The 27,924-nt window shown below is 47.0% G+C and overlaps 1 protein-coding gene across 1 annotated transcript; it reads left to right on the forward strand.

The window, feature by feature from the left end:
• rps6kc1 (ribosomal protein S6 kinase polypeptide 1) lies at positions 1 to 27,924 on the forward strand. The gene is made up of 11 exons (XM_066676985.1): positions 1 to 397; positions 3,876 to 4,000; positions 4,367 to 4,459; positions 5,450 to 5,497; positions 6,065 to 6,197; positions 11,391 to 11,737; positions 11,837 to 12,923; positions 14,776 to 14,865; positions 21,774 to 21,856; positions 22,969 to 23,064; positions 25,191 to 27,924. Exons 1-11 carry the CDS (start codon positions 16 to 18, stop codon positions 25,290 to 25,292), a joined length of 2,586 nt encoding a protein of 861 aa, XP_066533082.1. The 5' UTR covers positions 1 to 15; the 3' UTR covers positions 25,293 to 27,924.

The raw sequence follows: 27,924 nt of genomic DNA on the forward strand, positions 1-27,924 counted from the left end.
ATAAAGTCAGGGTAAATGCTCATCCCTGTCTTTGGTTGCTCTCGTCCTGCCGCTGTCCCGTGTTCCTCAGGTCCGTCCAGTGACAGTGATCTGATTTCTCTGCCGGTGGATGGAGACTCTCTAGCCGAGCTGGACGATGGAATGGCCTCAGGTGGAAGTTCCCCAAACCATCCAGCAGGGGGCAGCAGGCAAGACGCGTCCCCCGGCCGACCGGCGCTAGAACCCAGCCGCACCAGCAGGGCGGCGCCGTTCCCCTCCAGCCACCGGAGGAAGGATTACCTGGAGAAGGCCAGCGAGCAGATCGGATTGGCCGTTCAGAAAGAAGTGGAGCAGGACTTCGCTGCTGCGTTTTCTTTCTACCGCAGCGGAGTGGACTTACTGCTGCAGGGGGTACAAGGTACGGGCTCTCTCTCAGCAGTTTGATTGGCTGAGTGTGTGAAACTGTCCACAGGGGTGTGTGTGTGTGTGTGACTGCGTGAGTGTGTGAAACTGTCCACAGGTGTGTGTGTGTGTGTGTGTGAGTGACTGCGTGAGTGTGTGAAACTGTCCACAGGTGTGTGTGTGTGTGTATGTGTGTGTGTATGAGTGACTGCGTGAATGACTGCGTGAGTGTGTGAAACTGTCCACAGGTGGGTGTGTGTGTGTGTGTGTGTGTGTGTGTGTGTGTGTATGAGTGACTGCGTGAATGACTGTGTGAGTGTGTGAAACTGTCCACAGGTGGGTGTGTGTGTGTGTGTGTGTGTGTATGTGTATGAGTGACTGCGTGAATGACTGCGTGAGTGTGTGAAACTGTCCACAGGTGTGTGTGTGTGTGTGAGTGACTGCGTGAGTGTGTGAAACTGTCCACAGGTGTGTGTGTGTGTGTGTGTATGAGTGACTGCGTGAATGACTGCGTGAGTGTGAAACTGTCCACGTGTATGTGTGTGTGTGTGTGTGTGTGTGCGTATGTGTATGAGTGACTGCGTGAATGACTGCGTGAGTGTGTGAAACTGTCCACAGGTGTGTGTGTATGTGTATGAGTGACTGCGTGAGTGTGAAACTGTCCACAGGTGTATGTGTGTGTGTGTGTGTGTGTGTGTGTGAGTGACTGGGTGTGAGTGAGTGTGTGGTTCCTGTCTTGCACCCTGGGCAAGTATGTGAATATGTTTGGATGGATGGATGGATGGATGGAAGAAAGAAAGAGTGCAGAACCCACCACTAGCCCGAGTTGCCGTCACTATGATGTGGATCTGCTTGTAAAGTGACTGTCTGTGTTTCTGAATGGGAACGTGAAGTACTAATCTAACTGAGGATGACGCTCGTTCTTTCTGTGCTCACTTTAGTAGAAACCACTCCTTATTAAAGAGCGCCGTGGGGCGACGGCTGCCATTACGCCGCGTCTGATGGCTCCTCTGGCATCGCTCTCACACCTTTCATTGTTCTTAAACCAGCGGCGCGCTCTGTTTACCTGGCGCCGCCTGAAAGCCTGCGCTTGTTTGTTTACGCGCTTGTTTACTGGTTAATGTGTTTGTGTTTGATTGCAGGCGTGCGGAGGTGAGCGCGAGTGGAGTTATTAGAGACGTTAAAGCGGCTGAAGGCCACCTAAACCCTGCGGAGCTGCTTTTGTGAACGGCTTCGCGCTGAGCTTTTAGTACCTGCCAGGCCTCTTTAGCTCCGTGTGTCGCAGGAAAAAAGAGACAATGGAGGGATGGAAATGGAGGAATATGAGAAAGGGTGGGAGGAGAAAGAGCAGGCACTCGTCCTCTTTTGTCCGGATTGAGCTGCCGTGGCTGAAATTGATGCTGGATGGAGAATCCATGGAGATGGAGAAGGAGTAGTTTGGCAGGAAGTCAAATGGACCCTGTTTCCTCATTTGAGACGTAGTCAGTCGGGGTCTGAAGTTTAGATTTGCTCTGGAAGCAGATGTAGATGCTGTGTAGTCAACGCCGTATACCTTCCTTCTCAGCGTTCTTGACCAATAAACACTGGCCTGGGCCTGAATCTTTATGAAGGAGAACTGCTATTTAGATTTTAATCATGTGCCTATGGCTCATGGTGCTTTTCCACTACATGGGACCTACACGGCTCTACACGGCTCTACTCGGCTCTACTCGGCGCGGCTCTTTGTGCTTTTCCAGATCTGGTGAATACACGACGACTAAACAGCGCCTCCGAATGGTCTTTAAAGGCAGCGATTCCTGAGGAACGGGGTGTTGCGTCAGTGTCAGTGGAAAAGCGCCGAGCTTTAAGCGAGCGGAGCCGTGCTGAGTCGAGTCGAGTCGCGTTGAGCTGAACCCATGCGGTGGAAGAGCACCAATAATAGCACAGTACTGTAATAAAGTTATTATAAAACCTACTTGATCAATCACTTGGAAAAGCCCAGACACGTGGCGTACCATTGGAGCCAAAACCATATATCGATTACTTCACCTCAAATGCTGTGTGTGTGCGTAAATGAGTTAAAAGTGTATTTTGTAGAGGACTTACTGTATGTAATGATATTACTCTCTGACTTTCACCTAGGCCAGTTTATTTAAGACTGTGGTTTTATAGTTAACAGGGGCTTACAGAAGCAGAGGCAAGTGAATGATGCTATTAATGTGCAGTAAGCTTTATCCTTTTATAATACTTCATTATTTTAGTAATAAGCACTAATAATGGACATGTCTTGGCTGATAGAATACCTTTGGGGAGGGTGTAAATTAGGGCTGAGCGATTTAAGGGAAATATTTTTAAGTGTGCAGCAGGTTAGTGTCGCAGTCACGCAGCTTTAGAGTCCTGTAGGTTGTGGGTTCGAGTCCCGCTCCGGGTGACTGTCTGTGAGGAGTGTGGTGTGTTCTCCCTGTGTCTGCGTGGGTTTCCTCCGGGTGACTGTCTGTGAGGAGTGTGGTGTTCTCTCTGTGTCTGCGTGGGTTTCCTCCGGGTGACTGTCTGTGAGGAGTGTGGTGTGTTCTCTCTGTTTCTGTGTGGGTTTCCTCCGGGTGACTGTCTGTGAGGAGTGTGGTGTGTTCTCTCTGTGTCTGCGTGGGTTTCCTCTGGGTGACTGTCTGTGAGGAGTGTGGTGTGTTCTCCCTGTGTCTGCGTGGGTTTCCTCCGGGTGACTGTCTGTGAGGAGTGTGGTGTGTTCTCTCTGTTTCTGTGTGGGTTTCCTCCGGGTGACTGTCTGTGAGGAGTGTGGTGTGTTCTCTCTGTTTCTGTGTGGGTTTCCTCCGGGTGACTGTCTGTGAGGAGTGTGGTGTGTTCTCTCTGTGTCTGCGTGGGTTTCCTCTGGGTGACTGTCTGTGAGGAGTGTGGTGTGTTCTCCCTGTGTCTGTGTGGGTTTCCTCCGGGTGACTGTCTGTGAGGAGTGTGGTGTGTTCTCTCTGTTTCTGTGTGGGTTTCCTCCGGGTGACTGTCTGTGAGGAGTGTGGTGTGTTCTCTCTGTTTCTGTGTGGGTTTCCTCCGGGTGACTGTCTGTGAGGAGTGTGGTGTGTTCTCTCTGTGTCTGCGTGGGTTTCCTCTGGGTGACTGTCTGTGAGGAGTGTGGTGTGTTCTCTCTGTGTCTGTGTGGGTTTCCTCCGGGTGACTGTCTGTGAGGAGTGTGGTGTGTTCTCTCTGTGTCTGCTGTCTCTGTGAGTGTGTCACACTGTGAAGGACTGGTGCCCCCTTCAGGGTGTACTCCTGCCTTGTGCCCAATGATTCCAAGTAGGCTCCTGACCCACCGTGACCCTGAACTGGATAAGGGTTACAGACAATGAATGAATGGTTGCTATAAATGAAGGTCCAGGCTACATTTCTAAGCAAGAAGACCAAGCAGGGTTTAGTTGCTTTTGACTGGCCTAACTCTGTATAAGATAAACGTGTGTGTGTGTGTGTGTGTGTGTGTGTGTGTGTGTGTGTGTGTGTGTGTCTCTCAGGTGAAGTGAGTCCGAGCAGGAGAGAGGCTGTGAAGAAGAAGACTGCTGAGTATCTGATGCGCGCTGAGCTCATCTCCAACATACACCTCAAAGACATCATGGGTCAGAGCTCCACTCAGAACCGGGTCGGTCCACCATAAGCTCTCAGACTCACCTCCTCAGTCCACCAGCCGTCTGATTAGCTTCAGTTGTTTCACTATAGTGTGGCTGTCACCCCACAGGCCCCCAGCTCTAACCCTGACACTACACTGAGCACGATGACCTTCATTCATATGCAGCTGCACAGCACCCCCTAGTGGTTAAATCAACACTGGACTTTAATAAAGCTCTGGTGGTGTGTTGAGGGGAGGTTTAGAAATGTTCAGATAAACAGACGGACAGAAAAGACATTCAAATATTTCTGCTTATTGTTGTTAGTTGTTTTTATTCTTTTATTAGTGGAGTTCTGATAAATAAACTCTTACTGATTCTGCCTCCCTCTCTTTCTGCAGGCGCTGGCTGCTCAGTGTTGTAAAGGGTCATGGGGTCAGCAAAGTCAAGCCGACGAACTTCACAACTACAGAGTGCTCGGGGTCATCGACAAGGTGAGAGAGTGAGACAGACAATGAGAGAGACAGAAAGAGAGACAGAGAGAGAGAGAGACACACAGAGAGAGAGAGACAGACAATGAGAGAGGCAGACAGAGAGAGAGAGAGACAAAGAGAGAGAGACAGACAGAGAGAGAGACAAAGAGAGAGACAGACAGAGAGAGAGACAATGAGAGAGACAGACAGACAGAGAGACAATGAGAGAGACAGACAGACAGACAGAGAGACAATGAGAGAGACAGACAGACAGAGAGAGAGACAATGAGAGAGACAGAGAGACAAAGAGAGAGACAGACAGAGAGAGAGACAATGAGAGAGACAGACAGAGACAATGAGAGAGACAGACAGAGAGAGAGACAATGAGAGAGACAGACAGACAGACAGAGAGACAATGAGAGAAACAGACAGACAGAGAGAGAGACAATGAGAGAGACAGACAGAGAGAGAGACAATGAGAGAGACAGACAGAGAGACAATGAGAGAGACAGACAGAGAGAGACAATGAGAGAGACAGACAGATAGAGAGTGTGAGACAGAGACCGTGAGAGAGACAGAGAGAGAGACGTTCATTCATATCCATTTAGGCAGCACCTGTTCTGCTTTCTCCAGGGCATATCTTTCTCGCTATCTCTCTTTCTCACACACACACACACACACACACACACACACACAAATAGTGATATATTGCTTGTAATGGTAGAAGAAAGGACAATCAAACAGTTGTATGTTCTCTAACTTTGATCATTTTTACGTGCGGTGTCCTCTTAACTGTGTTATATATTTTTACTCAGATTGTGTGGCAGTAAATGAGTTAATGTTAAAGTTAATACATCCACCTCTTTAATGAGTGCACAGATGATTTGTTGAATATGAGAAGACCTTTAACAAATTATTTACATATTTCTTCATGATTGCTTTGCCACCTCCGGATTGAAGTGCTGTTAATCCTTGTGGGTGTGTGGGTGTGTGTCTGTTATGAACCTGCAGGTGCTGCTGGTGATGGACAAGAGGACTCAGGAGATGTTCGTTCTGAAGGTGAGTGTGAGGGCCGTACGCCTGTGGTCTCAGACGCTCGGCGGAGGCTGTTGAGAGATTAGACTCGGTGCTAACAGCCGACCTGAGGTTCCAGCTGAAATGCTTTTGTGATAAAGACCCAGTGCCGTGGACCTCATCGTGTTCTGGCAGGAGCTGGAGAGACAGTTCTCTTCTGCCCTGGTGCCTCTGAGAGCACTTAGTGTGTGTGTGTGTGTGTGTGTGTGTGTGTGTGTGTAATGCCATTATTTGTGCTCTCCTGTGCTCTGGACAGGCTCCAGATGCCAGCTGTTGGCGTTGACACAGAAGATGCCACTGTGTGTACACACACACACACACACACACACACTGTTCGTGGCTCTGATTAGTCAGATAGATGAGGGTGTGTATGTGTGTATGTGTCAGTGCTGATCTGTGTAATGGGATACCATTTGTTTATGAAATATCAATAGGAGATAAATAATGATTCTAAACCCTTTATTGACAATGTGTTGTTGTTTGTGGGATTTTTTAAAAAATGTATTATTAATTACTTATTAATCAATAATTATTATTTCTATGTTTCTGCAGGGCTTGAGGAAGAGTTGCGAGTGCGGTCGAGTGAAGAAGACCATCGTCCCCCGGACCGTGCCCAACATGGTGCGCCTCAGGAAGTTCATCGTCTCCGAGGACTCCGTGTTCTTGCTGCTGCAGTACGCTGAGGGTACGGATCATTGGCCTCAGGAACTAATACAGTCCTCTGTTTTTATATCTGTCATCGTCATAGTTTATACCAAGAGTTCACAAAGTGGCTGGGACACGCAGAGGTATTGCCTGGAGGTCAAATAAGACTTTTAACTTGTAATAATTCCACTATAAATATGATTTGTTTGTGCTTTTATTTTGTTTTATTTTCAGGATTAAGCTGCTGTTTTATATGGAGAGAGAGAGACATACAGAGACAGAGAGAGAGAGAGAGAGACAGACAGAGAGAGACAGACAGACAGAGACAGAGAGAGACAGACAGACACACACAGAGAGTGAGAGAGAGACACACACAGAGAGAGAGACACACACAGAGAGAGAGAGAGAGAGAGACAGAGAGAGAGAGAGAGACACAGAGAGACAGAGAGAGAGAGAGAGACACAGAGAGAGAGAGAGAGACACACACACAGAGAGACAGACACAGACAGAGAGAGACACAGAGAGAGAGACACAGAGGGACAGAGAGAGAGAGGGGGACAGAGAGAAACACACAGAGACAGGGGGACAGAGAGAGAGACACAGGGGGACAGAGAGAGAGACACAGAGGGACAGAGAGAGAAAGAGAGAGAGGGGGACAGAGAGAAACACACAGAGAGGGGGACAGAGAGAGAGACACACACAGAGAGAGAGAGAGACACAGAGAGAGAGAGAGACACACACACAGAGAGACAGACACAGACAGAGAGACGGGGAGAGAGAGACGCAGAGAGAGAGAGACACTGGGACAGAGAGAGGGGGACAGAGAGAAACACACAGAGAGAGGGGGGCAGAGAGAGAGACACAGGGGGACAGAGAGAGGGGGACAGAGAGAGAGACACAGAGAGAGAAAGAGAGAGAGGGGGACAGAGAAACACACAGAGAGAGGGGGACAGAGAGAGAGACACAGAGGGACAGAGAGAGAGAGATGGGGACAGAGAGAAACACAGAGAGAGAGAGAGGGGGAGAGAGACACAGAGAGGGACAGAGAGAGAGAGAAAGAGCGAGAGGAGGACAGAGAGAGAGGGACAGAGACACATTATCAAAATACCTGTATGTGTGTTCTAGAGTCTCAGGAGTGGAGGGTGTACAACAGTACTGAAACAGTAGAGCCACACTGCCCCCTGTGCTTTCTGTTGTGTACTACACTATGTCACTGTAGATGATTTAGCCTAGAACAGAGCTGTTATTCTGTATTGAATCTAATTCTCAGGGTTCTGTACTGACACTATTAGTCTTAGTCTATCTGCTTAATGCGCACTGACCACTAAACCCCACTCAGTAATCTCCACGTCCTTCTCCACCAGCCTCCCTCCTCCTCTCTTCCTCGTACTCCACTTCCTTCATTTACTTTCTGCTCCCTCTTTGGCTCTCTGTGCTCTGTAATCGCTCTCATTCAGCCTCCGTCTCCTCTCTTCTCCTTTCACCTCTCCAGTCATTTTCAGCCAGTTACCCTTCTGCTTCTCGCTTTTGAGTGTTTTTGAACCCTCCCACACACACCGCTTTCCTTGGCTCATCATAGCAAGGCCTTTCTTTTTCTTCCTGGTACACACACCACACACACACACACACACACACACACACACACACACACACCACACACACACCCTCGTTCGCTTGCTCGTCTCTCTCTGTCCTTGTTAAGCTCGTGTCACAGGTCATTATCTATGGTAGCAGGTGCTGCTCTGGATCATTAACTAAGCTAACACCTGCGTCTCCTTATTCTCTCTCTCTCTCTCTCTGTGTGTGTGTGCGGTGCACTGCCACATCTGTGTTCAGGGGTGTGTTTATATTGGAATGAATAAACCACTTAATCTCAGAGTCATTTGTGCAACATCATGTGCCCATGTTAATAAGTTGCCTGAAACCTCTCAAGTCGCCTGAAGCACCGTTTCATATCATCGCCACTAGAGCCAGGGTGTCTTCTGAATGCATTTCTTAATGGTTCTGAAAAACCCCAGGGTTTGGCTGCTGCTAAACGAATGTAGGTGGTAGTTCCGTTAACAAAAATATAGTTCAGCGTAGCCCTTTTCTCTTAATGCCTTCAAAAACAACATCCACGTCCTTCTCAAACACACTGAATAACTCTCTGTGAACAGAACTCGACCACGGAACTCAGGTCAAACGTGTCTCAAATCAGAAATCATATCTGGGCTAAGAGGAAAACTGTCCACGTTTTACAGAAACAGCATCTTTATGTGTACAGGGGGTCCTCGACTTACGACGTTGATCCGTTCCTACGTTGCGTCGTAAACCAATTTTCGGTGTAAGTCGGAACATACGTAAACACTGTACGTAAATACACGGTCCCATGTATTCTTCCGCCGCGCCGCGCACACCAAACACGAAGTTCACGTTATGACGTTTTTACGACGCAAAACCACGTAAGTCGAAACAAGGCTTTATACAGTAAATGGGAGATGTGTCGTAACCAGGAAACATCGTAACTCGGGACTGACGTAACCCGAGGACCTCCTGTGTTTTTAATTGGGACTGGGCGATATGGCCCTAAAATAATATCGTGATATTTCAGGGTAATTTGGCGATAACGATATTATTGGCGATACGAACAAAAGACTGAAAAATAAAAATAAATATTCCACCTCAGAGCCACTTTCCACCATACTTCCCTGCGGCTAAATGACTCATGTAAAGAAAGTATGGGTAACCGCATGCCGTCATTACGTAAACAAGTCGGAATATCACTTAATGGCGATATTATCACGAACGATACGACACGGCACCGCCCTGTTCTTGGGTGACCTTCCTCTTCGATGGTGTTGGCTGGAGCCTCTCAGTGACTATTGTACTGTTGCAGGAACACATTAGGATCAAGACCGCTGTAATCTGAGCTGAAAATTGTCCAAACAGACGCGGATATGGGACCGAGAGTTTGAGCTGCTGACCCCGGTGACATTCCTGAAGCTCGATTGGCTGTTTTTTTTTTGTGTTTGTTTGTTTGCTTTGTTCGTAGACTGGAATAATTTGGGCTGCAGCGGTGTCATTATCTTAGCAGTGAAGAGCCAATTCATTCTGTTAACACAGCAGATGTTACCATCCAATCACTCACAACACAGCTGTGTGTGTGTGTGTGTGTGTGTGTGTGCGTTTAGGCTTGCAGTCGAGATGGTATCGTATAAAACCCTGGCTCTTTACTCTGCAGTGACCTTTTTAGTTGTGCTGTTACGGTTTGGTGTTTCTGCTTCAGCCAGCGTTCTCCTCTGTTCAAACCCAGTGCCACCCTCTGCTTCTTTAACCTGTGCTTTAAAGCAACATTAGGTCGTGTTTTCACCTTAAAATTACAGCTTTAAAGTCATTCTGCTGCTCCACGGAGCTGTGGGTCTGCCGTGTGGCCTCCCGTCCACTGAAACACGGCTTGATGAGTTAAAAAAAAGATGGGCGGGGCATCCCTGTTTTTAAAAGTATCACAGACACGTGTGGGCGGGGCCTCCCCAGTAAACAAGGAACGTCCCTGGACGTTCAAAACAGGTCTAAAAGTAGTCTGTCCGTCAAGGACATATTTTAAACGTCAGTGGACGTCCAAATTCCATCTTAATAAGTTAGTTAAGTGGTGACCAATCGATAACGTCAGTGGACGTCCAAAACGCGTTTTATACAAGTCATTTATTTTGGGACCAATTAATAACGTCAATGGACGTCCAAAATACGTCTAATAGTCGTCTTTTCAATGTCTGTGTTTGGACGTCTTTTCAACGTTTACTTTCAACCTTAAGAGAACGTTGATTAGACGGCAGTCATTACGTTATTTCAACGTTGAATCAACGGCTAATTGTTTACTGGGTCAGGCTCGCCCTATACCTCAATAATTATTGTTTGTTTGTTAGTCATTCCCAGTGCAGCCTCTTGCTTGTCTTTCTGTGAGATCAAGTTGAACAGACTTGAAGCTAAGGCTGTACGATAATTAAATCAATAAATATCGCAATATATAATGTTTCAGTAACTTTTATATGTATTATATCATTGTTATATATAATGTTCAGTGCTGTGCAGAAGATGTACGCACCAGAGATTGAGGTTTTAAAAGCTGTTTATCTAAACATTTAAGTGTTTGTTTGTTAAAAACAAACAACAAGTAACACCCAGCATTAGAATAAACCCAGTCACATTATTCCAGTGTGATCCTCTGTGTGTGTGTGTGTGTGTGTGTGTGTGTGTGTGTGTGTGTGTGTGTGTGTGTGTGTGTGTGTGAACAAAACATTGTTCTTCAATCTCACTCTCACCTACTACTTAAGTGTCTAAGACTTCTGCACATTGCTGTATTTAAATCTATTTTTATACACATTTTCAGTATTAAAATATACATTATTTAGAACAGGGGGGGCACAGTGGTGCAGCAGGTAGTGTCTCTATCACAGTTCCAGGGTCCTGGAGGTTGTGGGTTTCCTCCGGGTGACTGTCTGTGAGGAGTGTGGTGTGTTCTCTCTGTGTCTGTGTGGGTTTGCTCCGGGTGACTGTCTGTGAGGAGTGTGGTGTGTTCTCTCTGTGTCTGTGTGGGTTTGCTCCGGGTGACTGTCTGTGAGGAGTGTGGTGTGTTCTCTCTGTGTCTGCGTGGGTTTCCTCCGGGTGACTGTCTGTGAGGAGTGTGGTGTGTTCTCTCTGTGTCTGTGTGGGTTTCCTCCGGGTGACTGTCTGTGAGGAGTGTGGTGTGTTCTCCCTGTGTCTGCGTGGGTTTCCTCCGGGTGACTGTCTGTGAGGAGTGTGGTGTGTTCTCCCTGTGTCTGCGTGGGTTTCCTCTGGTTGACTGTCTGTGAGGAGTGTGGTGTGTTCTCCCTGTGTCTGCGTGGGTTTCCTCCGGGTGACTGTCTGTGAGGAGTGTGGTGTGTTCTCTCTCCAGGTAGGCTCTGGACCCACCGTGACCCTGAACTATAAAAAAATATTATCATTGACAAAGCCAAGAGGTTTTTGTTTGATGGTGATTTCATGTTGCTCTCAGTTCTTGGTGATTTTTCTGTGGCTTTTTTTACTGTTCACATCAGTATCATAATTATATTGTAACGACTGAAATGAAGAAATATATTGTGATACAAATGGCCGTATCGTCCAGCTTTACTGGAGGAACAGTGTCTCCCAGTTCTGTTCCATCACACGACTGACACAAGGAACTGGCTTTCAGATGCTTGAAGTCCCTTCTAATTTGTTCTTCTTCTCTCTTTAGGAGGTAAACTGTGGTCCCACATCACCAAGTACCTTCACCAGGGCAGTCCAGATGAGAGCTTCGACATCCCCTTCATCCAGAAGTCCCACACAGCTGCCGTGCACTCTGCTGAGCGCCTGGACCCGGCCTTGGCCAGCTCGGATAGCGCCTGCTCTCAGCCCAGCCTCGAGCTCCAGGAGGACGATGAGGAAGAGGTGGAAGAGGGGGCTGCCCCAACCTGCCTTCCTCAGATGGGTGCTCTGAGCCTGGGGGAGAACAGTCAGCTGACCCCCTCACTCATCTCTGAAGACACCTCCTCGGAGGAGTGCACCAACAGCTACCTGACGCTATGCAACGAATATGAGCAGGTAGGGGCTGTATAAAGGGCTGTTGTGTTGGTGTGAAGATGGTGATTCCACTCTGTAGATGTTGGGAGAATTAATTTATGAACCCTCCTCTGTGAACAGGAGAAGGTGGAGCCTGACGCTCTGGACGAGGAGGAGCAGGAGGATGGTGCTGAAGAAGCAGAAGAAGACAAGGGGTCAGACGGCGCGGCAGCAAAGTCCAGGTCGTCTCGCACGCGCTCCTTAATGAGCGGCGACAGCTTGTGTTCTCCAATCACGGCACAGGAGTTGAGCTTCTTCACAGAGGACGAGGAGGAGCTTAGTGACCCGCCCACTCTGGACTCTCTAGACCAATCAAAACGCTCCCCCATGGAGCTGTTCCGCATCGACAGCAAAGACAGCGGCGACATCTCCAGAGCCTTGTTCTCCACCTCGGACCTCGGCTCGGAGGTCACCGAGGACCCCCTGGAGGTGGGCGAGGTCGTGGAAGTCAAGGATCACGTGACGGACCTCTGGCGCTTTGACAGCGATCAGGTTTCCAACGAGTCTGTTCCCGTCATCTCCTTCAAAGAGGCTGCGGTCGAGGATGAAGGGAGGCCCCCGGACCTTTTGGTCAACCTTCCTGGGGTGCGGGGGTCCGCAGGGGTCTCTGTGGAAGATTTAGAGGAGGAGCTTGTGGCAGCAGGCGTGGCTTTCGCGGTCGAAACGAAGCCATCGCCGAAATTCGGGAAACCAGACGTGCTTCAGCTGGCAGAGGAGGCGGGGCTGGCCCCGAACGAAGACCCCGATGGCCCCGCCTTCTCTCATTTGCATAAAGACTCCAGTGCAGAAGCATTTGCACAGGAAAGCCACGCCCCTTCTGTCCACAGTAATCCTGAATCTCAGACACTTTCTCCCTCCAGTCCGCAGTTCTCAGACTTACTGCACTCCACTGACCCCAGGACTGGCTTTGGCTCAACCGGGCCACAGCTGCCCTCGAGGTCTGGGTCGGCGGGCACAGAGGGAGCTCAGGTCCCGAGGGAAGGGCGCAGTGTGACAGAACTTTTCCGAGAGCTGGACGAGCTGGCCGAGGTGGCGCTGAACACGCACATCCCCGAGACGCTGGTCAGGAGCTGGGCCGTGGACATGTTGTTGGCTCTGGACGCTCTCCATCAGGAGGGCATCATCTGCAAAGACCTCAACCCCAACAACATCCTGCTGGATCACAGAGGTACGCGCAGTATACAGTCTCAGGCACTCAGAAGACGTTTTAGAGGCACACAAGGATGGACGTGACAAGTACGCCAGTCCTTTTAGAGCACATGACAGAACCTGCTTTTAAAACACATTAGAAATCGTTTAAAAGTTGTGTGTCGTTGTTGTTTCCACCTGAACCCACTGCTTTTACACCGTGTTTACAGTAAGTGTGGCCAGATTTGTATTGTTTTCTCTGCTGCTCTCTTTCTTGTGTCTGAATGTTTGATTTGAGCTGTTGTTATATTTGTCCCCCCCTCTGAGGGTTAGATCTCCCGCTCAGGGATCACAGCGCTAATAGGGTCCAATGGTTAATAACAGCATTACTGCCAATGACACATTGCTAGCACTCAAACCACAGCAATTACAGCTCCCTCATTCACACACACACACACACACAGAGAGAGAGAGAGAGAGAGAGAGAGAGAGGATTGTAATGTTGTCATGCTGTGTTTTAGTGGAGATGTGGGGTAGCTTTCAGTTTAATTAGCTAGACTATTTCCTCTGTCTGTACTGCTCTTCTGCATCTCTCTCTCTCTCTCTCTCTCTCTCTCTCTCTCTCCATTTATAAAATAATCACATTCTGTCTCTTTCTAACACTTTATCTCTCCCTGCCTTTTTTCTCTTTCTCACAGCCTCTCTGCCTGCTATAATAATAATATTCATTCATTCATTGTCTGTAACCATTATCCAGTTCAGGGTCGCGGTGGGTCCGGAGCCTACCTGGAATCACTGGACACAATGCGGGAATACACCCTGGAGGGGGCGCCAGTCCTTCACAGGGCAACACAGACACACTCACTCAAACACTCACACCTACGGACACTTTTGAGTCACCAATCCACCTACCAACGTGTGTTTTTGGACTGTGGGAGGAAACCGGAGCACCAGGAGGAAACCCACGCAGACACAGAGAGAACACACCACACTCCTCACAGACAGTCACCCGGAGGAAACCCACACAGACACAGAGAGAACACACCACACTCCTCACAGACAGTCACCCGGAGGAAACCCACACAGACACAGAGAGAACACACCACACTCCTCACAGACAGTCACCCGGAGGAAACCCACACAGACACAGAGAGAACACACCACACTCCTCACAGACAGTCACCCGGAGGAAACCCACACAGACACAGAGAGAACACACCACACTCCTCACAGACAGTCACCCGGAGGAAACCCACACAGACACAGAGAGAACACACCACACTCCTCACAGACAGTCACCCGGAGGAAACCCACACAGACACAGAGAGAACACACCACACTCCTCACAGACAGTCACCCGGAGGAAACCCACGCAGACACAGAGAGAACACACCACACTCCTCACAGACAGTCACCCGGAGGAAACCCACACAGACACAGAGAGAACACACCACACTCCTCAGACAGTCACCCGGAGGAAACCCACACAGACACAGAGAGAACACACCACACTCCTCACAGACAGTCACCCGGAGGAAACCCACACAGACACAGAGAGAACACACCACACTCCTCACAGACAGTCACCTGGAGGAAACCCACACAGACACAGAGAGAACACACCACACTCCTCACAGACAGTCACCCGGAGGAAACCCACGCAGACACAGGGAGAACACACCACACTCCTCACAGACAGTCACCCAGAGGAAACCCACGCAGACACAGAGAGAACACACCACACTCCTCACAGAGTGGGACTCAAACCCACAACCTCCAGGACCCAGGATTGTAATGACATTATGTAATATTGACAAGGTGAAATTTGCTTTGTTGCCCTTATGGAATGTACTAATTCTCTCTCTCTCTCTCTCTCTCTCTCTCTCTCTCAGGTCATGTAGAGTTGACGTATTTCTGCAGCTGGACTGATGTGGAGGAGTCGTGTGATCCTGATGCAGTCTCTAAGATGTACTGTGCTCCAGGTCAGTCTGCTCTAACAGGGTCTGAACAGTTTGGGAGTTTTTCCTCTAATTGTGTGTTTAAAAAAAAATCTAGACCTTTACAGAGGGACGTTTATCTAACGTTTAAACGTTAACTGTTTGGTGTTTTTTCTACATAAAGCCGTTGGGATGTTCTCTGGGTTGGTTTTGACTGTAGTGTCGAAGCTTATGGACTACAGCACACAGTAAACGTACACAGGCTAGTGTGTGTGTGAGTGTGTGTCGCCCTGTGAAGGTCTAGCGCCCCCTCCAGGGTGTGTTCCAACTTTTCACCCAGTGATTCCGGGTTGGCTCCGGACCCACCGCGACCCTGAATGAATGAACTAAATATTAAGTTATTATTGAACAGCTCCACTATGGAGCTGTTTGACTTGGCGGTGGCTAGCGTTTTTTGTGCTAATGCTAGTAGCTAAGCTAAGCTTATAAAATAACAATAAAGAAACATGAAATGCCTTGTTTTGCTTAAGTGTAGAGACAACAGTCTCCTGAAGAAGTCGATTAAAGACCTTACCACAGATTTTACGATGAAAGTAGTCGACCCAGACATTGTTTAGAGCCGTGTGTGTGTTTCCAGTCTGTAAAAACGCTAATTCACATTTTAAAACAGGTGTGTAAAAACAGTTACAGGTCTTCGGTGCTGTTCACACATCCTGTCGCCGTATTACTGAATGACTCCTCTCAAAAAGACCCGTGTGTTATCTTCTGCTGACATTCCACATATTGCTCTTTTGTAATTCTTGGGAATTACAGACCGACGGAATCCTCAGGAGCAGTGTGTTTGTGGGATTTAATAAAATCATCTGTGTTCCGCCCAGATCCACTACTTTTTCAATTCCCAAGATGTTTCAGTAATACCCCACACAAGGGCATTCTGGGAATTGGAAAGGTTTTTAAGCAGCGTGTGTGGCTTAAGGATGCTCTTTTAGGACACGCCACTTTTTAATAAGTATGAAAGCAGGATTTCTGAGACCTCCGACGCCACCAAATCTGTGCCATATGGTTCAATCTCCGTTAAAGGCTTCTTCAGCCTCAGCCAGAGTTCACAGGGGGTTTTATGCAGTGTTCACAGCCTTTACTTTGCAGCGTGATAGAAATCTCTGTCTGGTTCATTATCTGTGTAAAAAAACTTTTTCTTTTTTTTTTTTTTTCTTTTTTTTTTTAATATCAGACACTTTTATTTGTATTTTTTTTTTGTTTTTTTATGATCAGACGTTTTTTTTTTTTTTGTTTTTTTACGATCAGACTATTTATTTATTTATTTATTTTTTTACAATCAGACAATTTTAATTTATTTGTTGTGTTTTGTTTTTTTATGATCAGACACTTAATTTGTTTGCATTTTTTTTACAATCAGACACTTTATTTATTTATTTTTTTTATGATCAGACACTTAATTTGTTTTTGTTTTTTTTACAATCAGACATTTTTAATTTATTTGTTTTGTTTTGTTTTTGTTGTTTTTTTTATGATCAGACACTTTTAATTTATTTGTTTTGTTTTTGTTGTTTTTTTACCAATTAAACATTTTTTATTTGTTTTGTTTTGTTTTTGTTGTTTTTTTTTAAAAAACACTTTTAATTTATTTGTATTTGTTTTGTTCTTTTAGCTGGATGATCTACTTTCACCCCTTTCCTCATTTTTCTTTGACTTGTTTGTGCTTCTTACTCTCGCTTTCCTCTTCTCTCTCTCCAGTTTTTCCTCATCACATTGTTTTTTATTTACTTTAATCTTAAATAGCTCCCCCTCCTCATGTCTCTAATAAATGTATGTAATAATAATAAATAATTAAAGAATGATGATAATTCCTGATAAATATTTATATATTTATTATTCCTGTGACTGACAGAAGTCGGGCAAAGCCTTCAAAGGTCGTCCAGTGTCCGTCTGCAGGTCAGATTAGGGTCAGCTGAGACTCACTGAGGGCCGTGTGTGTGTGTGTGATGAAGACCAGCTCTGTGGCTGTAGATCAGAACACACACGGACACTAATAAGAGCTAATGTGCCCCTAGAGGGAGCCACACGACAAACTTACTCAACTCTGTCAGTTACAGGTGGAGCGTGTCCTTCGCTCTCAGTGAAGTGTAAAGGGTCTCTCTCCTTCACTCTGTCCACTCTCACGCTGTTCTACAGCTCCAGAGTATCCTTCATTCTTTAATCATCTTTTTATCTGAGCTTCAGCTGCAGGTCTCAGAGTGAGACGGCAGTGTTTCACAGTGTGCTGCAGTGAGGGAGTGCAGAGTGAAACCTGTAATAGGTCTGTTAACTGTATTTGTAGATAAGGGAAGGACAAAGACAGTCGCAACAGAGAAAATATGATAAAAATAATTCTCTCTCTCTGTCACTCTGTCTCTCTCTCTGTGTCTCTCTATCTTTCTCTCTCCCTCTCTCTGTCTTTCTCTCTCTCTCTTTCTCTCTCCCTCCCTCTCTCTCTCTCTCTCTCTGTGTCTCTCGCTGTGTCTCTCTCTCTGTCTCTGTGTCTCTCTATCTTTCTCTCTCCCTCTCTCTGTCTCTCTCTGTCTTTCTCTCTCTCTCTTTCTCTCTCCCTCCCTCTCTCTCTCTCTCTCTGTGTGTGTCTCTCGCTGTGTCTCTCGCTGTGTCTCTCGCTGTGTCTCTCTCTCTCTGTCTCTGTCTCTCTCTCTCTCTCTCTCTCTGTCTCTCTCTCTCTCTCTCTCTCTCTCTGTCTCTCTCTCTGTCTCTCTCTCTCTCTCTCTCAACATGGTTTTCTTGTGATGAAAGCCTCCTCACTTTGTACAAAATGCTGCTGTTGACAGAGAGGATTGTTTTCTAAAGAAGTAAAAAACAAAAGGGTGGATGTGGAAAAGTGGCTCTTCTTTGTTGATCTGACACCTGCACAAAAACACTCTGTCCACCCCCCACCCCACCCCTCACTCTCTAACTCACTCTCCCTGCCACTCTCCCACAATTGTGTGTGTATGTATTTGTGAGTATGTGTGTATGTGTGTGTGTATGTGTGTGTATGTCTGTGTGTGTCTGTGTGTGTGTGTGTGTGTGTGTGTGTCTGTGTGTGTCTGTGTGTGTCTTCACGAGGACCATAGTCACACACACAGACAGCCCTCAACATTTCTACTACTTTTTTTTTTACGAAAGCTGGTACTTTTTTAACGTGGAAAACTACAATGAAAGAGTGAAATGAATGTGTGTTTGTTGCTGAGGTAGAGGTTAGTGTTAGATGCAGGTGAAGCATTAATTAACTGCAGTAATTCTTATTTCTATGGAATGTGTGTCGAAGGGTTATTGAGTTTTTCTGATGTTGTGGGACCCACAGTGAGCTTTAAGTGATGGATCATATACAGTGCCTCGGTCCCCACTTCTCACACTTAGTTTGGAGTTAGTTTAGATTTTAATACAATGTTTATGTATTTTGAGGTGTGTGTGTGTGTGTGTGTGTGTGTGTGTCTTGAGGCACTTCTCCTGCGGTGTTCTCCATCACCGGCTGCTTCCTCACACTGACAATAGAACGGTTCTTTAGGGAAGTGAAATGTTTCACCTGTTCCTCCAGCTCCTCGCTCTGAGGAGATCGCCACTTCCCTCTCTAGGGCCGAAACGGAACTGCAAGCAATGATGGCTTTCACACACACACACACACACACTCAGAGCTGCGGTACTTACGATAACACACACACACACACACACACACACCTCTCGGATGAACCAGTGAAATACAGGAACTCTCTCCTTCTCGCTCTGGGTGAGATTACTGAACTACTCCACACGCCACTGTTGAATTTACTTGAAGTGGCAGTGACCACAGTCCCGTTATAGGGAACTTTACGGGCCCCACATGAATGGAGGGCAGTAGCCTCTTCCAGAAGCGTACAGGAACATGTCATCTGTTTACTTCAGTAAGGAGTGAATTCACATCAACGACTTGTGTGATTTTAATAGATTACGTCTGTAATTAAAGGGTTAATCCCATCTCTCCGTTTGAACAGGGGTGCGGTGTCTCACTTGTTGTTGGAAAAGTGGGGTGTATCACTAAAGAAAGCGTGCATTATGCCCCTTTACTTCACGACAAGCTGAAAACATCGCTAGTAGTCTGCAGGTATCTACGAGTTTCCATTTCCACCTTAAAAAGGGGAAAATATTACAGTCTAGCGCCTGAGGCTGCTGCAGCATTTAAGGCGGAACTGGGAGTTATAATAATGTTTGATTATGGAGTGCTTTTGACGGCTTAAGTTTAACTACGTTACAGTCCAGACACTCTGGGGTCACTGCAGTAACAGGTTCTTAAAGAGTCGGGAAAATGTTCTCCCTGTGTCTGTGTGGGTTTCCTCCGGGTGACTGTCTGTGAGGAGTGTGGTGTGTTCTCCCTGTGTCTGCGTGGGTTTCCTCCGGGTGACTGTCTGTGAGGAGTGTGGTGTGTTCTCTCTGTGTCTGCGTGGGTTTCCTCCGGGTGACTGTCTGTGAGGAGTGTGGTGTGTTCTCTCTGTGTCTGCGTGGGTTTCCTCCGGGTGACTGTCTGAGAGGAGTGTGGTGTGTTCTCCCTGTGTCTGCGTGGGTTTCCTCCGGGTGACTGTCTGGGAGGAGTGTGGTGTGTTCTCTCTGTGTCTGCGTGGGTTTCCTCCGGGTGACTGTCTGTGAGGAGTGTGGTGTGTTCTCTCTGTGTCTGCGTGGGTTTCCTCCGGGTGACTGTCTGTGAGGAGTGTGGTGTGTTCTCCCTGTGTCTGCGTGGGTTTCCTCCGGGTGACTGTCTGTGAGGAGTGTGCTGTGTTCTCCCTGTGTCTGTGTGGGTTTCCTCCGGGTGCTCCGGTTTCCTCCCACAGTCCAAAAACACACGTTGGTAGGTGGATTGGAGACTCAAAAGTGTCCGTAGGTGTGAGTGTGTGAGTGAATGTGTGTGTCCGTGTTGCCCTGTAAAGGACTGGCGCCCCCTCCTGGGTGTGTTCCCGCCTTGCGCCCAATGATTCCAGGTAGGCTCTGGACCCACCGCGACCCTGAACTGGATAAGGGCTACAGATAATGAATGAATGAATGTAGTAGTTGTCGTTTGCAGTAATTACAGAGCAGTAATTGTTTAATAATAACATTAGTAACTGAGTAATGTCTTTAATGGATTAAGCCTGGTGTTGAAGTGGAGGGGTCTTCACTGCTTTCCTTTTGTGCTGTTATTGTTTGTTTGTTATGAAACTCTATCTCCTTACTTTGCATCTCTCTCTCTCTCTCTCTCTCTCTCTTTTGCTGGGTAGTATAATGGTTTCCTTCCCTGGAGTCTCGTAGACATTAATCCTTTGTGATGACAATCGACCTTGCTGAGAGACTTCAGTGTGTGTGTGAGGCCAACATCCCCCATAGCCACCCCTCCTCTCTCACACTCTCTCTCCCTCTCTCTCTCTCTCACACACACACACACACACAGGTACAACGCAAGTCTGTTTGATGATGATCCTCTAGATAACGCTGTCACAACATCTCTGGCGTGTGTTTTTGCGAGGCAGCGCTGCTCAGTTGCAGCAGGGGCTGCAGGGGGCCTTCAGGGGGGCTTCAGCCTGGTGGTCCACACTGGGTCTTTAGCTCCAGGCTGTGGCTCTACTTGACTCTGAGCTGGAGGAGCTGGTGAGCCATCTGGTCCCCCTCCTGAAGCCCTAAAGCCTCGGAGCTGGAGTCGAACCCCCTGTCATTCTCAGTCTAACTCTCCTCCCCCAGAAACCCCGTAAAAAAATAAATAAATAAACAACACACTCTGAGCAGGGGAGGGAGCGGGGGGGGGGGGGGGGGGGGGCTGTGCACTGCCCACAGCTCCGGCCAGAGGAAGGACGAGTGCACCTTCAGAGAGAGGGACGAGGTTCAACTCGGCTCACTCACACAGCTCTGCTTCTAAAGAGCAGGCTCCAAGAGTCCAAGGACGCGCTGTAGGACTGTGATTAAAGGTTCAGTCTGTAACTTTTACCATTGCAGAGAAGAGGGGAGATTATGTTTGAAAAGACGTTATTGGATGTCAAGTGCAACTCGTAGATAGATAGAGTGAGTCCCGACAATGGGGAGGCCTTGTTTACACCCAGTCACATACTCCTTCACAGGGACCACCTGTACAAGAAGCTTTAGTTTCCTTGTTAAAGCAACAGTGTGTAATATTTTTTGCATCAAAATTACAGCTTGAAAATCATTGTGATACTCCACTGATCTCTAATATGGGGAAAAGACCCTCTGTCCTTCACTAATCTAGGCTCAACACTGCAGAAACTGCACTATGTCATTTTGAGGAGGGTAGGAAAACTCACTTTTCCAACCTCGCCCTCCCACTTGATCACAGGACAGTGTTGTAAACGTGAACTACACCCTGCAACTGTAGGGAGAGCCCAAGAGCAGAAATACCAGCTCCTACCTAGTGTTCCTTATGACCGACGCTTCTTAGGAAGAGAGGGTCACTGGAGAAAATGACAGATTGCTGCTTTAAAGGAATAGCTTTGTGAGAAATGGGTTGGAATGGAGGGTGTGGTGAAGGCAAAGGGTGGGAACACAATACTAACTTTTACAGTTGTTATTTTATTTAGCTTTGTGAAGTGTGTGTGTGTGTGTGTGTGTGTGAGAGAGTGTGTAGTATTTGACCGTTTTAATATGTAAATCACCAGCTTCATAAAACAAGACCTTTTTGTTCCTCTTCATGCGTTTGTTTCTTTTGAGTGTGTGTGTGTGTGTGTGTGTGTTGGGTGCACTTGATTTACATATTCCTTTCTTAAGAAGTAGGAAACAGTCCCTCTAGAAAGGAGAAATGGTTTTCCAGTGAAAAGGTTCAGGTTTCATTTGTACAACTGTCCATAACTGTCATCTCTCTCCCCCCCCCCCCCCCTCTCTCTACCCTTCTCCTCCTCTCTCTCTCTCTCTCTCTCTCTCTCTCTCTCTCTCTCTCTCTCTCTCTCTCTCTCTCTCAGAGGTGGGTGGTATTTCAGAAGAGACGGCAGCTTGTGATTGGTGGAGTTTGGGAGCACTCCTCTTTGAGCTCCTGACTGGAAAGGTGTGTGTGTGTGTTTTTGTCTCAACACCTCGTATCTCCAAAATCTTTCATTTTACAGGAGAAAGAAAAATAACTGTTGAAATGGACACTTCCATTTGATCCAAGTGGAATGTTCCTCAGCTCTATTCCTATTAGATCTGCTTCATTTTCAGCTTAGGCCCACACACGCGCGCGCACACACACACACACACACACACTCTCTCGCACACACACACACACACACACACTCTCTCTCACACACACACACGCACACACACACACACACTCTCTCACACACACACACGCACACACACACACACACTCTCTCACACACACACACGCACACACACACACACACTCTCTCACACACACACACGCACACACACACACACACACTCTCTCACACACACACATGCACACACACACACACTCTCTCACACACACACACACACTCTCTCACACACACACATGCACACACACACACACACTCTCTCACACACACACACGCACACACACACACACACACTCTCTCACACACACACACGCACACACACACACACACACACTCTCTCTCACACACACACACTCTCTCACTCACACACACACGCACACAATTGTTAAAGTGTAATCATCATCATTGTTGTTGTTTATATTTATTAATCTCTTTTATATATAAGTGTATTGGTGTATTTACATTTATCTTACACACACACACACACACACACACTAATGTTATTGCCTAAAGCTATTTGACTGAGAATGGGAGAGCAGCCGTTTCTCTTTTTGTATGATCAAACAGAGCACACACACACACACACACACAGAGAGAAAGAAAGGCCATTACACTTATCCCTTTCTCCCTCAAGCAGCTTTTTAATTATAATACAAACATTAATGTGTTACGTATTGCCAGTGAATTGAGTCCCAGACCCTTGAGACTACACACTGTTTTACACACACACCGTTACTTTAAGAGGGTGAGATGGTAGATAAGGTGTCGGCCGCCGCTCAGAGCCAGCGACTGTGAGTGTGAGGTAAACTAGTGCACCCTTAGAATACACTCAATGCAGACTGGCGTAAAAGAGCTACACTACTGTGTTTTCAAATGTGTGTGTGTGTGTCTGTGTGTGTAGTCTCTCAACCAGTGCCATCCTGCAGGCATCAGCAGACACACAACTCTGAATATTCCAGACTTTGTGTCGGAGGAGGCCAGGTCTCTGCTGGAGCAGGTACCTCACCCTTTATTACGTTTACACCGCTGTAAAATATCGTTAGAAATGTCATCTCTTTTCTTTTATTGTTTATTATGTTGTAGCTATTGATTCTACGCCTTATAAACACTACAAGGACCTTCTAGTCTCTACGCCCAGCTCCACTGACCAGAGAACAGCACCTTATAGCTCTACATTCACAGACTGGAGTCCACCTGTTGCTCTGCATACTTTGCTCACCCTCTTCCACCCTGTAGTTTTCTGATCAGGACCTGGACAGAGGACGTAGCCTTTTATTTTTCATTCTGACACCGACGTGGTGGTGGTGTTGGTGTGTTAGTGTGTGTTGTGCTGGTGTAGAGTGGATCAGACACAGCAGCAGCTGCTGGAGTTTTTAAACCCACTCTCTGTCCACTCTGTGAGACGCTCCTCCCTCATTGGTCCGTCTCGTAGATGTAGAGTCAGAGACAGTAGCTCCTCTGCTGCAGTTAGCTTCTGTTTGTGTGATATTTACATAATTTCACTGGTCTCTTTTTGCCTTCTCGTCCTGCTGCGTGTGTGAAGGGCTTCTTGACAGACCTCACCTGAGGTTTACCGTTTTAGTGGAGGTCCTCCCGCTCTTTGTGTTCCCCTCGTTTGCATAGATTCCGAGAAAACGGACCGAGATCGACCGAAGAAAAACAGTGATCTGCATCTCTTTTGTTTGCACAGGCAAATAAAGCGCTGTTATCAGACGTACGGCTTTATTCTGCTCATCTCTGCACGCTGCCGTGTTATTAGACAAACATCTGTCTTTCTCTCCCTCTTTCTCTCTGACTTCTTGGTGGGTTTTTTAGGGTTCAAACACTGAACCCTATTGTGTTTGTTACGGTTTTTCTTTGTCGTTGTGAGGAGGAGACCGTGGGTCGTACACACGGAGGGTAGGTGTAGTCTGTGTGTATTACACTGATTGTTGATTTGCTATAGAGCCACCATTAGGCCAAAGGTCCGTATCTCCTACAGCGTGAGGCGTACAGAACAAATCTTTTTTTCCTCTGATTTCTTGGGTCCTGACAAATCAGAAATTGATTAATCAAAATGTTACTTTTCCCAGTTTATTTTGGCGCTAATTTGCAACACCTACTTTTGTGAAATAGTCCGTGGATTTTTGTCCAATTCTCTTCAGCTCAGTGCAGTGTTCACAGGAGTCAGAAGGTTAATGATTATCTTTTTTATTGTTTTTATCTCATTCTTGTTTCCTCTTTATTTTCATTCTCTCTCTCTCTCTCTCTCTCTCTCTCTTTGTTTCTCTCTGTCTCTTTGTTTCTCTCTTTCTCTCTGTCTGTCTGTCTCTCTCTCTCTCTCTCTTTCACTCTGTCTGTCTGTCTGTCTCTCTCTTTGTTTCTCTGTCTCTCTCTCTCTTTGTTTCTCTCTCTCTGTCTCTGTCTCTCTCTCTTTGTTTCTCTCTCTTTCTCTCTGTCTGTCTCTCTCTCTCTCTCTCTCTCTCTCTCTCTTTCACTCTGTCTGTCTCTCTCTTTGTTTCTCTTTCTCTCTGTCTGTCTGTCTGTCTCTCTCTTTGTTTCTCTCTCTCTCTGTGTCTCTCTCTCTTTGTCTCTCTCTGTCTCTGTCTCTCTTTGTTTCTCTCTCTCTGTGTGTCTCTCTCTCTCTTTGTCTCTCTTTCTCTCTGTCTGTCTGTCTCTCTCTCTCTCTCTCTCTTTGTCTGTCTGTCTCTCTCTCTCTTTGTCTGTCTGTCTCTCTCTTTGTTTCTCTCTCTCTCACTCTGTCTGTCTGTCTCTCTCTTTGTTTCTCTTTCTCACTCTGTCTGTCTGTCTCTCTCTTTGTTTCTCTCTGTCTCTCTGTGTCTCTGTCTGTCTCTCTCTTCTCTCTCTCTCTCCCTCTCTCTCTCTTTCTGTCTTTGTCTCTCTCTTTGTCTCTCTCTTCTCTCTATCTCTTCTCTATCTCCCTCCCTCTCCCTCCCTCTCTCTCTCTCTATTTCTTCTCTCTCTCCCTCCCTCTCCCTCCCTCTCTCTCTCTCCCTCTCTCTCCCTCCCTCTCTCTCTTCTCTCTCTCTCTCTCCCTCCCTCTCTCTTCTCCCTCTCTCTCTTCTCTCTCTCTCTCTCTCTCTCTGTGTCTCTGTCTGTCTCTTTCTCTCTCTCTCTCTCCAGCTGTTGCAGTATAATCCGGTGGAGCGGTTGGGGGCAGGTGGAGCCGGAGTGGAGGATATAAAATCTCATCCCTTCTTTTCTCGAGTGGACTGGCCTAAATAAGGTGAAAGGTCACCTGGACTGAGAGCTGAGCTGAACAGTGTGTGTGTGTGTGTGTTTGTGTATTTACATGTGAGGATGGACCTTGTTGTTCTGATCATCTCCGTGTGCAGCTCTCATCACGTGAAGGACGCTGTAGGGACGTCTGAACCTGAAACACACACGAGAACCCAGCCCCTTGGTTCCGTAGGAGGTCCAGGACGTCTCCGATGGAAACCTTTTAACACACAGCAGCCCTGTTACCCACACTACACCTTTCTCCATGTGTTTACACAGTCCATGGCTTTCAAAGACCCTGAAAGTCCTGAGAAGAACAGGGAGGGGGGTGGTGCTGCTCTTTATCGGCACCAGGAAGCTTCCAGTGTCACTAATAAAGCTGAAGCTGATGACCTCGTTTTACCTGCAGATCTATTATCCGTGGTTCGACGTTCTCTGGGGGCAGTTTACTCAACCCCACCTCGCCAACATCGGGATAAATCAAGGGTGCTAGCTATAACACTAGGTCTCCCCTCACCGTGAATATAGTTGGTTTAGCCTGGACTAGCGTGTCTGGAGCTAACACTGAGTGTCCACACACTGGTCCATGGGAATCGGGCCGTACTCTAAACCCAATGTGAGCTCAGGCCAGTGGTGGGATTGGGGACAATGTACTGAGCCCAAATGGCTTTTAATTTGGGAAAAAAATAAGGCCATTTTGCGCATCACAGTGGTGTTCAGGAGTCGTTTTATCGGCAGTCTCCAACATGGCGTCTTTAGTAGTACCGCACGTAAACAAACAATGGTTTAGAATACGAACTGTCACAGATTTAACCGAATGTCTCGGCAAACACTACCAGCAGACCCTTTATCCCCCTCACACTAATCAAACCACCTGGACTTTGGGGGTCAAACGTGCCCGGGGACGGTACGGAGAGCCCTCGGGCAAGACTCTTAACCCTGCATTAGCTTAAGTCACTGTGGACAAGTGCAGATTACACGCGATGCTAATATTCCACCAGAGTTATTCGGGGAGTTATCGTTCTAGAAGGTTAATGAGGAGTGGTAAGTAATGTATATGAACTCTAAAGTTGATCACGAAGCCCCCCATCACGTTTATACAGATAACACTTCATTACTGCACTGAGAGAGTCCCACTCCTACTCCAGGATTCGACTGTTTTTTTGTGCAATGTGAGGTTTTGAAATCGTTAAATTAGATCCGAGTCTATTTTAGTTAGTGATTATTATAATATATACACATTCCCTGCACTTGAAAGCGGTGCCAAGCGGAGGCCAACTTCTCTGCAATTATGTGAGCGGGACGATGAATACTGAAGACCAGTTTGACACCAGCCTGGCCCTGACCCTCGTGGGTTTGACACTTGTTAGCTCCCGGTTTAGGACCACGTCAGAAAAGTGGTTTTTGGGTTTGGAGGACTCCAGCGATTTGAATAAAGTCAGTGCTCTGTTACAAAGATCGTCCGCCAAAACCAGCCACGCTGCCCGGACGCGCCACACTCGTCCGCTTCTTAGAGTTGACCGTGCTCCGCCCACGAACGTGTTCTTTCAGTGCGACTGTTTGCAAGGGGTTACCGAACCTTGGCTTAAGAAGTTTGGAGGGTGTTCTCCTCTGAGCGTGTAAAGCTGTCCAGGGTTTCTGGTGTGTCACATGACATCACCGGCCCCGATTTGCACCACGCAGTAGCGGGAGAGATTGGGATTCGCAAAGAAAACACAAATAAAAGAAATAGAACATTGTGTGGGTAAGGAATACTACGTAACATTAGTGTAGATTAAATACATCTGCAAAATATATGTTAATAAATATAATAACATGCGTTTGTGGGCGGAGCTTGGGTTAACCCATTGATTCCTGAACACACCATAATAGAGGCCATCACCCTGGTTGCCATGGTTGTTTTTTTTTATGATTTCTGATTCATGTTTATGGTTTACAGACTGATACATTACTACTCTACAATGCAAGTAACTGAGAGAGAGAGAGTGTGTGTGTGTGTATATACATGTGTGTGTGTGTTTCTAAGTGTATAACAGTAAAAGACAAGATGTAAAGTTTCACAAATGTCAAAGCATTATTATTTTTCGGAGATGAAATGAACCACAGTGTGCAGTGAGTGTGAGGCGAGGGTTAATAAGTGTAATAACCGTTCAAAGAAAGAAGAGCGTGTACAGACGTTAAGTTATCACGTAGCGTGACCCACTCACGTGTGACACACTGGCACTCCAAACCACACCAGATTTTCACATTCCTTTTCAGAGGGTGTTTCCACGTGTCCAACCTTTTTGGTTCCTTTTCCCCACGACTGGGATTGAGCCGGTAGTTCAGCTGTGACGAGCTTTTACTTTCTTATAAACCGGCCAAGTGCCGTAGTCCCTTACCACTTTAATAAGGACTGGGGTGTCTGGGGGAGTGAAGAAAGCATTTTAAATTCCGAATAAGCAAAATAGATCATGGTGGTTTAGTGAAGGAAGGCTGTACACGGGGTTCTGCTTTATTCTCAGCACTGTGTCCATAATCCACCACTGTCAGCACCCGGATTGTGATCTTATTTCATGTTTTATTTTCCGTCCCCCCCCTTGCTCCGTCCTGATTGTTGGTTCCTCTTTATATCTCTGGACTACATTTCAATAAACTC

Source organism: Hoplias malabaricus, chromosome 7 (assembly GCF_029633855.1).
Source record: "Hoplias malabaricus isolate fHopMal1 chromosome 7, fHopMal1.hap1, whole genome shotgun sequence".
Taxonomy (NCBI): Eukaryota; Metazoa; Chordata; class Actinopteri; order Characiformes; family Erythrinidae; genus Hoplias; species Hoplias malabaricus.